The sequence below is a fragment of the Aegilops tauschii genome, chromosome 2, assembly GCF_002575655.3.
Source record: "Aegilops tauschii subsp. strangulata cultivar AL8/78 chromosome 2, Aet v6.0, whole genome shotgun sequence".
NCBI lineage: Eukaryota > Viridiplantae > Streptophyta > Magnoliopsida > Poales > Poaceae > Aegilops > Aegilops tauschii.
The window spans coordinates 135,897,088-135,909,034 of NC_053036.3; the positions used below are offsets into that span (position 1 = coordinate 135,897,088).

The 11,947-nt window shown below is 48.3% G+C and overlaps 1 protein-coding gene across 1 annotated transcript; it reads right to left on the reverse strand.

Moving 5' to 3' along the window:
* Positions 1–10,441: 10,441 nt before the first annotated feature.
* Positions 10,442–11,717, reverse strand: LOC109768816 (uncharacterized). The gene is made up of 3 exons (XM_020327541.1): positions 11,389–11,717; positions 10,636–11,277; positions 10,442–10,520 (listed from the first exon to the last, which is right to left on the reverse strand). The coding sequence occupies exons 1-3, from the start codon at positions 11,715–11,717 to the stop codon at positions 10,442–10,444; spliced, it is 1,050 nt and encodes a 349-aa protein (XP_020183130.1).
* Between the last annotated feature and the right edge of the window lie 230 nt (positions 11,718–11,947).

The window sequence follows — 11,947 nt, forward strand, 5'->3', positions numbered from 1 at the left end:
CCAATGCCTTGTCAGTTTCGAGTTGGTGTTCCCACCATCCTTCTTCGATATTATGACGCACCTCCTGCTCCACCTAGTCGAAGAGATTTCCATTCTTGGTCCTGTATTTCTACACAATATGTTCCCCTTTGAGAGGTTCATGGGAGTATTAAAGAAATATGTTCGTAACCGTGCTAGGCCAGAAGGAAGCATCGTCAAGGGCTATGGAAATGAGGAGGTAATTGAGTTCTCTATTGACTATGTTCCTGACCTTAAGCCGATTGGTATTCCTCAATCGCGGCACGAGGGGAGACTAAGTGGAAAAGGCACGATCGGAAGGAAATCAACGATATGTATGGACGGTCATTCTATGACTGAAGCACACCACACAGTTCTGCAAAATTCCAGCTTGGTGACTCCGTACTTCGAGCAACACAAGAATATTTTACGCTCGGACAACCCGGGGAAGCCTGAATCCTGGATTAGAAAGGCCCACATGGAGACTTTCGGCAGTTGGTTGCGAAAACATTTAATGAATGACAATGATGTTGGAGATCAGCTGTACATGTTGGCCAAGACACCATCTTCGACTATAACGACTTTCCAAGGGTACGAGATAAATGAGAATACATTTTACACCATCGCCCAAGATAAAAAGAGCACCAACCAAAACAGTGGTGTCCGCTTTGATGCAGCAACCGAGAATGGGCAAAAGGTCACATATTATGGTTACATAGAGGAGATATGGGAACTTGACTATGGACCCTCCTTTAAGGTCCCTTTGTTCCGGTGCAAATGGTTCAAGCTAACAGGAGGTGGGGTAAAGGTGGACGAGCAATGCGGAATGACAATGGTGGATTTCAACAATCTTGGTTACCTTGACGAACCATTCGTCCTTGCCAAAGATGTCGCTCAGGTTTTTTATTTGAAGGACATGAATAGAAAACCGAGGAAACGGAAAGATAAGAAAAAGATCAGTACATCATGCGATGATCCAAAGCGCCACATTGTTCTTTCAGGAAAAAGAAACATCGTGGGACTGGAGGACAAGTCAGGCATGTCAGAAGATTATAATATGTTTGGTGAAATTCCGCCCTTCAAAGTGAACACTGACCCAAGCATTAAGTTAAATGATGAGGATGCTCCATGGATACGGCACAATCGTAAGCAAGCAGGGACACAAGGGAAGAATTGATGTGTAATAATTTATTGTACCAAACTTTGTTGAATGGATCATGTGAATTAAAACGTACGATGGCGAATCCGGATGATTTGTATTTGGTCGATGAACTGAATGATATATCAAACCTTTTGTCAAACCTTCAAGGGATCGAGGATGTAGAACAAAACAATCGGTATCGCCATCATACAGCCCTGCCGTGGCTACTGAGTGCATATATGCATACCAAATGCACGGCAGGACGTATGATGGCGAATCCAGATGATTTGTATTTGGTCGATGAACTGAATGATGTATCAAACCTTTTGTCAAACCTTCAAGGGATAGAGGATGTAGAACAAAACAATCGGTCTGAATTTTTTAAATGAATTAGTTTTATTTTTCTGGATTTTTGATATATTATTTGTATTTTTAAGATTTTAAAATGAATTAGTTTTATTTTTTTGAATTTTTTGATATATTATTCGTATTTTTAAGATTTTCAAATGAATTAGTTTTATTTTTTTGAATTTTTTGATATATTATTTCTATTTTTAAGATTTTAAAATGAATTAGTTTTATTTTTCTGAATTTTTTGATATATTATTTGTATTTTAAGATTTTAAAACGAATTAGTTTTATTTTTTTTATATATTATTTGTATTTTTAAGTTTTTCAAATGAATTAGTTTTATTTTTTTGATATATTATTTCTATTTTAAGATTTTAAAATGAATTAGTTTTATTTTTCTGAATTTTTTGATATATTATTTGTATTTTTAAGATTTTAAAATGAATTAGTTTTATTTTTCTGAATTTTTTGATATATTATTTGTATTTTTAAGATTTTAAAATGAAAAGTATTTGAAAAATGACCTTTAGTCGCGGTTCGTGACACGAACCGCGACTAAAGGCTCTTTCCGCGCGGGAACGAAAACGGCGCGAAAGAACCTTTAGTCGCGGGTCGCGACACCAACCGCGACTAAAGGTACCCCTTTAGTCCCGGTTGGGGACACCAACCGCGACTAAAGGGTACCTTTAGTCGCGGTTGGTGTTCCCAACCGGGACTAAAGGCTTGCCTTATATATTCTCCGCGGCCCTCGTCTTCTCCGCGCTAACCACCAAACGCATCCAGGACCTCGTCTTCTCCGCGGCGCCGCCCTCGTCTTCTCCGCGCCGCCCTCGTCTCCGGTAGGTGCCCGCCGCCGCCTGCCGTCCTCCTCGCGTGCCTAGAAGAAGAGGGGACCGCCGCCGTCGTCTTCTCGCCCGCCTTCTCGCCCGCCGCCGCCTGTCGTCCTCCTCGTCACCGCGTACTGGATGCGCGCCTTGCCAGCCTCACGCGCGTGCGGAAACGGCGCCGCCGTGCGTGCCCGTGCTGGTGGTCACCCGTCAGCGAGCGAGAGAGAGAGCAGAGAGGGAACTAAAAATGGAAAAGAAAAGGAAAGGAAAAAGGAAAAAGTCGATGAATTTTTGTTCTGGTCATAAAAGAAAAGGAAAAAGAAAATGGCATAACTAATTAAAAGAACATAATCCGATTTGACCTCGGGAGCCTGTCCACGGATCTGAACAAATCCACTATTGGTTTTACGTCAAGCAATACGTAGAGTAACTCCCAATATAGGAGTAAAAACAAGACGTAATAAAAAAGGATCGACGCGGAAAGTTCCGATTGAAATAGGATCTAAACAAGGAAGAGCACTTGCCAAAAGGAAAAACATCAATTTTCTGTTCTGGTCATAAAAGAAAAGGAAAAAGAAAATGGCATAACTAATTAAATAATTATCCAAAAATTATGTTTAATACCTCAAAATGTTCAGTGAAACATTTGGCACATGTTTTCAACCTTATACATGCAGTTTGACATCTAAAGTATTTCTGTTTTTGTTGTTTTCCAAAAATGGCTGAAATGAAAGCAAAAATTAATAGCTCTTAATCATTCAACCGTCGCTGCTCCTCCCCTATGTACCCTTAATCTTATTTTTTAATTCCTTTATACTTAATTAATTTTTACTAAATGCAGGAGTGACATATGGCGGACGATAGAGCCGAGCCGCTTAGGGATCCGGAGGCTGAACGTTATTTAATGGGCATCATAAACAACGAGATTCCTTATGTGCCGGGCTCAGAATATGAGCAAGAAGAGGATGTAGTCTCTTCTTTTCTGAACCTTGACGGTGGAACAGACATTGTCGATGATCAAGAAGGTGAAGGAACGGACATTGTCGACGGAGGTCAACCGTCAACAAACGACGATCTCGAATTGCAAGTAGCAACCACCTCCGGCGAGGTATATATATACATTGAGCCTCTCGTGATACAAACTTACTGAAATGTGAATACATATGTATTAACGCGCGTGACTCTCTTTCTTTTTTTAGCCCTCGGCCGGATCGAGTACGACAAAGCGTGGCAAATCCAAGGCGATGAAAACAGGAGAAACATATACCATTGATTTTGTCAGTGAAACCGGCAAGCCCCTACAGCAACACCTCAAAGTTTATCAACCAATGCGGAGTCGTTGTTAGAGACAACGTCCCGATCACCGTCCAGGAATGGAAGGAGCCAAAGAAGGCACGTCTTGGTTTCAGTTTTGTCGACAAGAGAACGAAAAAGGATTGCTGGAGAAAGCTTATGGAACATTTCATTCTACCTCCGGAATACAACAAAGTCGATGAATTCGGTAACGAGGTTCCGGGTGGACGTGAGAGGAGGAGGCTAGTTAAAGAGTTCGCTCTTCAGAAGATGGCCGAAGCATTCCGGAACTTCAAGAAAAATTTAACCCGTGACTATGTCAACAAGGGCAAGACTCCGGATTTCAATGGACAACATGAGAAACTGAAAGATGATTGGCCAGAATTTGTGAGGCAAAAGAAATCGGAGCATTTCAAGGAAATATCAAAAAAAATAAGGATAATGCAAGTAAGAAAAAGTACCATCATATTATGGGGCCAGGAGGATACCGCCTTTCGGAGCCTAAGTGGCAGAAGATGGAGGAGGACCTGAGGGTGCGAGGAATCCCTCTAGGTATAGAGGGATGGGACCCAAGGGCCAAGAGCTGGTGGTACGGGCATGGGGGATCGCTAGACCCGGAGACAGGGTGTGTGTTCACCAGAAGAAAAAGTTTGCTCCCACCCAAGCCCTTATTGACGCAATGACCCAAGCTCAAGAGGGCTTGATCAAGTTCAACAGAGAGAAAGACGCACTGACAACAGCCCTCGGGAATGATGAACACGGAGGACATGTACGAGGCAAAGGCAGAATTCCGTGGAAAGTAGGGTTTTCCCAGGACAATGACCCGTGCTGTTACATAAGCCGTAAGAGAAAGACGGACCGGGATGCAGATCTTTTGGCGAAGTTTGCATCGGAACTCCATGAGTTGAAGCAGACCGTGCATGAACTAGTAAAAGAAAAATCGGCTGCAGGGCCGCATGAAGATCATGAAGCGGATCGCGGAAGCCAGCAGCGGAGAAGCAGCGTGGCTTCCACGGATGCCCCGCCTGGTGCTAATGCACCGACGATCGAGATTCGTGCACCGGAGCCTCACTACCCCGTGGATGATGTAAAGGAGATGAAAGAATGTGATTTGCATTATCCCGTGGGGAACGTTTCCACGAAGGTAGCTACCGGCAGTGCTTTACCCTGTACACCTGGAGCACTCCACCACAACAACCCCATTGCATATGGCTATGCTCGTGTCACGGTGGAAGACATAGTCCAAGAGTTTGAGGACCTGGAGATTGACAAAGCTACACCCGAAGGGGAGAGAAGACTTGGAGATGTCAAGCGCCAGATCATTCTATGGAAAAAGAAGTACATAGTGTTTCCAGGCGAGGCGCCAAGGCTAACAAGTCCACCCCCTCCGATGGTGGTGGTGGTGGTGGTGGTGGCGGCGGCGGTGGTGGTCGTGGTGATTCACCTACACCTCCTTCACGCCATTCGATGCCGTCCCCCGATCCACAACCTCCGGCGGGTAAGCCGCCGCCGCCCCCCAATCCTCCTCCGGCGGGTACGACGCCCCCCAATCCTCCTCCGGCGGGTACGACGGCCCCCAATCCACCTCCGGCGAAGAAGCAGAAGCAGGCGGACAGCAAGGAAACCCGCTCCTGGACTATTAACCCGGACCCTTATGTACCTAAGACCACAAGGGTACCGGAGCCATCACTGAAGCCTCTCCTCCCAAGGCCTTGGGAACTTAGTGAAGATGAAACCAAATTGGCCGCGTCTGCTCATTATGAGAAATGGAAGGCGGATACGAAGGCGATAAAAGAGCCTGAGCCCAAGCAAGTATTCACTGAGAAGCAAAAGAAGTGGGCTAAGGATTTTTTGACGACACCGTCCCAAGCCGAGCTGAATATGCCTGACGACTATGGACATGAACTTCGTAGGCAAGCAAAAATATTGAAGGAGGAGAAAGAAGAAAGTAAAAAAAGCGGGAAACAAGTTGACCAGCTCGGGATGCAGAATAAACAATCGATCCCCCCGCTCATAGTGAAAGCCGGTCCGGAAGAGGACCCCGAGATCATAGCAGCTGCGGCAGCACTTGGATTGACTGTAGCGAGTGCCATGAAACAAGCGTCCGAGATGGGTTTGACTCTTCGTGCCTCGTTAGGCCTTGAGGATGCGCCAGTATGTGAGATAGCATTACAATATGTGCGGAATGGGCCTCTCGTCGAGCCTGCGCGGGAAAAGAGTCTACCACCACAAATGCGAAATCTGCTACGTTGGTACAAGCATTTCATAACATGGGCCGACAAAGAATATGTTTATGCGGATGTTACAAAGGAGCATCACCCCAAACGGTACTCTGTACAAGTTCATATGAGTGAATTGTTCCAGCTGTTCAATCTGCGCGAGCTCGACAAATCTATCCTGAGTTGCTACGTTCTGTAAGTGATTTATTTCTACCTCATCTCATTCTTCATTGCCTGCACTATATATATATATATATATATATATATATATATATATATATATAGTCCTAACTATATTGTTGCGTACGCTATTATGCAGATTGAAGATTTGGGAATGCAAAATAAGAAACATCCATGATGTTGGGTTCATTGACCCACATATCGTTAATGGACATGTGTTAGAAAATCACCCCGAAGACGTGCAGAAAGACTTATACAAGTTTCTTAGAAAGCATCAACTCAAAAGTCATATTCTATTTCCTTGCCATTTTGGGTGAGTGTTTCTCTCTTGTGCCCATTCTCTTTTGTTTACTCCATGCATGGTATGTCTAATCGATGAGTTATGCATGACTGTGCATGTAACGTGTCCGCAGGTTCCACTGGATTCTGCTAAATATTGAACTTCACACCTACAGAGTTCTAATCATGGACTCTATGGATTCGGATTCAAAGCGTTGGGCCGACATGAGAAAAATGCTGCAAAAGTAATTATTTTCAATCATTTGAGCTCTATATCGATCGGTCTCTTTCGTTCATTTCCTAATAACAAGTAACTAATAACTCCCTTGTTCATTTAATTTTCTTTGCCCTGTAGGGTTTGCAGACGGTTCTCAGAAGAAATTGTCGGTGAATTCAAACATGAGCTAGATTTCAGAAGGTTAGTTAATGTGGATAAGCAGCCACCGGGGACCAATCTATGTGGATACTATGTTTGTGAGAACATCCGGAGACACACCTCTGAGCGGAAGGCATCGGATAGCGTGCGGAAGGCGACGGATAACTTGCGGAGGAGGCCTTTAGTCCCGGTTAGCCACGAGAACCGAGACTAAAGGTCCTCCGCCCCGACGGACTCCTGGCGCCCACGTGGATGGGCCTTTAGTCGCGGTTCGTAAGAGGCGCGACTAAAGGGGGGAGGGCCTTTAGTCGCGCATATTTAGTCCCGGTTGCACAGCCGGGATTAATGGCCTTTGCGAACCGGGACTAAAGGCATATTTTCTACTAGTGACACAACACACATACAAGCAAGAAGGTGGCTCTTGATCGTGTGGCCTCGTGTCGCGGAGCTGACCGGCGGCAGGGCAACTGCGGCGGTGACGGGACCGGCTGTACCAATGCTCCCACTTACTAAAATGGCGAGCTTCTTTGGCAGCGCCAGCTCCTATATAATACCACCTCGCCATTGTCCAAGAACAAATCTTCAATGTCCGTGCCGTCCTCCGCAAACACAACAAAGAGGTGGAACACACTCCGGCGTCGCGCGATGTTGTCTGGACACGACGAAGTGGAGCTCCCCCCCCCACCCCGGGAGCTGCTTCCGGTGAGGCGGTCGGGTGCAATCATGTGGGGCCGTTGGGAGGAGCGCCGTCATGGCCGGAGACGATGGAAAAGACAAAAAAAATATCGTTGGAATTAGGAGGCGAGAGGTTGGCAGGGCTGCGGGGTGTCGTTGATGGCATGTGATGGCCATCGGATGCAAGGAGAGCGGCGCCGGAGTGGATGTGGTCGTGCATTGGTGAGAATGGAGGCAATTTTTTTATCATGCATGAATTGACGGATGAGTATATTTAAGGGTCACGGAGGCTGTGAGACCGTTATAAGGTACCGGTTTGAGAAGGAAAGCGTAATTTATCCTCCTCTAACCGATTATATGGGATCGGTTAGAGATGATGGGAACCCCTATGTTGGAAGATCTCCTCGGGACACGAAGTTTCTAATCCTAAACTCATATGCACACTGATAAACAGTAAAATCCAGAAATATAAGAACGTTTCTGACACTAGCATAGTATCAAAAACATTGTTATATTTTGGGACGGAGGAAGTATAAGATTTCAAAAAATTCTGAATTTGTTGTGATAAATATTGATGAATTTCTAACATGCATGCAAAATTTGGTGATGAAATGACATGCCTGGAGGTCTGGGCAAAAACAATAAAATAGATGGTCTAGAAACACCAAGTTTGGAGTATCAATAGTTTTTCTTAGATCTCCAGATTTCATCACGAAATTTTGCATGCGGGTCAAACATTCATCAATGTTTGTCAGAAAAAATACGAATTTTTTGAATTATTGTACTATTGCTTTGAATTTTCTATTATGTGAGCTCGGGATTAGAAGAGCACTTTCGTCCCCGTCGAGATTATAAGAAACCCCTTGCTAGGGATGGATATCGACATAAGCAACAGTGGATACGTCAAGAACAGTTCCCAGAGGAGAGAAAAGGGCACGTCCAGCCCAACTGTCGCTGCCGGTGAATCCGTGGGCTCCTCATCCGTTCGCTGATCCGGCAACGTGAGGACGGAGGAGCCCCGGATCTTCGCATCAGGCGTGTAGGTAGGTCTAGGATAGGTAGGTCTGGCGGCGTTGCATCCATGGAGTCGGCAGCGTCTTGAAGAATAAAGTTTCCCCAGGCCTGACTTCATCTTGGCAGCGTCTTTTCCGGTGGTGTTGAGTGGCTCGGGGATATGTGTGCTCGCCGTCAGCGAGTATAGTGTGTGGGCGGTGCTGTCTTTGGCGGTGACGACTGCGACACATCCAAGAACAATGCCCGGGCTCCAGTCCTGTCTTGACGGCGTCCATGGCAGCGTCGAGGAGCCGGTGGACTCGGCCTCCCGTCTATCTTTCTGGTCGACCGTTTCAGATGCTCGTCCGGTGGCTGGCGTTATGCGTGTTGTCATCGGTGGGCGACTGAAAATGGTGGTTCCAGATTTGGGCTTGTAGATTAAGGCGCCTGATCTGGACTTGGCCTCGACGACGTGAACGGCTGACGATGGCTCTGGGATTCGAGGAGAATGGGGATGATCCTTGGTCGACACGCCGCAGCGATAAAGGCTTCGCTGATGGCAAGTTTCTTCATCGACTCACAATGCCCTCATGGGCTGTGGTTCTCCTTCGAATCCAACGACATCAGCGGTGGCGACGGATATTGCAGAATTAACTAATGATTCCAATGTATTTTTTGGTTTTTCTGCATATTTCTGAGGACACTTGTTTGCCCTCTACCCTTCAGGTCGATTCCGCGTGTGTGCGTTGTATTCATCATACTATTTGTGATCAATGAAACAAGTGGTTATCCTAAAAAAATCAACATACTGATTGCCCGCAAAAAAACTGATTGGCGCGGTCACCAAACCTGATCTCCCGGCAGATTTCCAACCAAAGCCCGAGACACACATGCGCCAAAACCTCCCGAAACGCACCGGACCCAACCGCAAAATCAGGCAGATCACCAACCCAGAGGGCCTGACCGCTGCCCAGACCCTGAGAAACACACTTGTGAACAGAAAAGGCCACGCTCACGAACCGTCGTTCGCTTCGTCACGTCCTATAAGTACGATCGAGCACGCAGTGGAGAGCTAACATCACATCACAGAGATCAGCCCCCACACACACGCCAAGAAAGCGACCGTTCGAGCTCCACTCGGCATGGTTTCCTCCAAGAACGCCCGCTGCACCGCGTTTCTTTTCTTGGCCGTGCTGCTGCTCTCGTGCGCCGGCATGGGCCGCGCGGCACGGCGCCTGGAGGAGACAGCGCCTGAGGACAATTACCCGGGCGAGGCGCCGGAGTCGTCGCCTGAGGACGATTACCCCGCCGAGGCGCCGGAGCCGTCGCCGGAGCACGAGCTGCTGCCGCCGTTCCCGGGGTTCCCGTCGTTCCCGAAAGTCGAGCTGCCGCCCATGCCCGAGATGCCTACGATTCCCGGGTTCAGCTCCCCCGAGCCCGAGCCGGAGGCCGATAAGCCATGATCAAGGACGAGGGCCGTGACATGAACTCGGAATCGATCATTTCCGGAGACAGTGTGTGCCGTCCATGCTCCTTTTGTACGTACTTTTTTTTTGAGGATCTTGTATACGTACGTTGTGGCGTGCTGTTGTGCTCGTATGATCGTATGCCCTTCGACTGGACGGCAAGTGTGTATGTCTACATGTAGGATAAAAATCCTGTGATACAGTGTTCCGTTGTGTGTTGTACACTTTTGGATTTACACCCATTGAAATATGCAAGTCTCACACATGACATCGACTGACATGCAAACTATTTTTCAGGGACTACACCATGCCAACTTTGATGTACGCTATATATGGACAACCAAATAATAACAATCTCTACGGTTTTTTAAGAAATGTAACCGCATGAACCAGAAGATCAGATATTGAGCATGCTGCCTAAAACCCTCACATATTTACAAGCACAACTGAAAGCTGAATTGAGTCAGGGAGATAATATTCGTGGTTCTGTAATCATGCCGAGATTTCCATCTTGCGATTGAGATAAACATGACCAAGATGAAGCGATATACTATTGTACTAGCTGGTTAATAAATAGAGCTCAGTATTCGTGCCTTGCTGGTGACCGGTGAAAACTCACTTTAGATGCGTAACCAAGCAAATCGCTAGCGCTTGCACTTGTTGCAGTAATGGGTTAGCGCGGACACCTTGGATGCACATCGGTAGCAGAAGCTGTTTCCACACCTAAAATAAATTATCAAACAAGGGAGCCGCAAAATCATTTGACAATCGGATCGTAATTTCCATTTGTCAAGCATAGTAATGAGCCATCTGTCAGGAGTTCTAATCTGATCCGTACCTGCATTTGATGTAGTTGCATCCCTCCGATTTCTCCACATACATCCTGCACTTGGGGCACCGCTGCCACCTCTGCCGTCCGGCGAGCGTCCTCAGCAGGAGGTCCTCCCGGCCTCGCTCGTCCTGCCCGAGCTCCTGAAACTCCCTGCACCCGACGCCGGCGTGCCACGGAGCGGCGCACCGGGCGCAGAACAGCCTGTGGCAGTGCGGGCACTCGGCCTCCGCGATCGCCGCCGCACCGGCCTCGCCGTCGGCGAGAAGAGGCGCTGAGCATTCCCTGTATGGACAGTACACCGTTTTGGCGCCGAGCAAGGACTCGCACAGCAGGAAACCCCACTTGTCGAGCAGGTCCGAGGAGAGGATGCCGAAGCAGCTCTCCGGCTCGACGGCACCCTCCTTGCAGCCGGGGTCGGGGCATTTGACGCAGGCGACGTTCTCGCCCAGCTTAGCCGCGACGTACTGGACGACGCAGCTCGAGCAGAAGGCGTGGCCGCACGAGCCGACGCTTAACTTGAGGACGCCGGGCACCGTCTCCATGCAGATGGCGCAGTCGAAGAGCTCGCGGTCGCCGTCGCCATCTACCACCGACGCGTCATCACCGGTGAAGTTGGGGTCTATGGGCGATACGATGAACGTCTCTGGCCTGGGTACACGAGACTATATTGAGAATTGAGTTCGTTGTGTCGATCAAATACATCTCCGCTCCGTGCCGCAGTACGAACGAATCAACCGCAGGGGAGTAAATAAAATTTACCACACAACGAAAACGACCATCGTCATCGCCACGGCGAGGCCCCAGCAGCACCATGCCTTTGCTCGCCCGCTCAACCCCTTACTAATTGCAGGAGAAGGGCACACGGCGAGCGGGGCCACGTCGAGGACCGTCTTGCCCGGATTGGCCTCTTCGCCGACGCCGCTCCTTCGGTAGCACATCGCCGCCGCGCCGGCCGTGGCGGTGATGTTGCTGCCGGCAAAGACCACGCTCCGGTTCTCGGGCACGAGGCCTTTGAACGGCTGCTCCTCGGCGGAGAAGACGGCGAGGAGAAGAAGGACCGTGAAGGGGACGGCCCCGGCGAACGGCATTGCGCTTCTCCCACTCCGGCGCCGCGTGTGCCAGTCGTGTGCTTGGTTCGGTTGGATCTGCGTTCAGGTTCAGCTATATCCGCGTATCGCGCGCGTGCACGTATCCGCGTGAAACGGAACCCCTCGAAACTCGTCGCCGGTGGGGAATTATGATCCATCGATCGGGTCCTGTGCCATGCCAAGGAGGCAAAAGATCGACCGTCTCCATGTGGAATGAACGTGTCGTTTTT

Excerpts from the sequence above, each read along its gene's own strand:
- LOC109768816 (XM_020327541.1), bottom strand. The coding sequence starts at position 11,717 with ATGCCGTTCGCCGGGGCCGTCCCCTTCACGGTCCTTCTTCTCCTCGCC. Across the intron at positions 11,278-11,388 it reads ATGGTCGTTTTCGTTGTGTG|GCCAGAGACGTTCATCGTAT; the intron begins GTAAATTTTATT and ends TCGTGTACCCAG. Across the intron at positions 10,521-10,635 it reads TGCAACTACATCAAATGCAG|GTGTGGAAACAGCTTCTGCT; the intron begins GTACGGATCAGA and ends AATTTATTTTAG.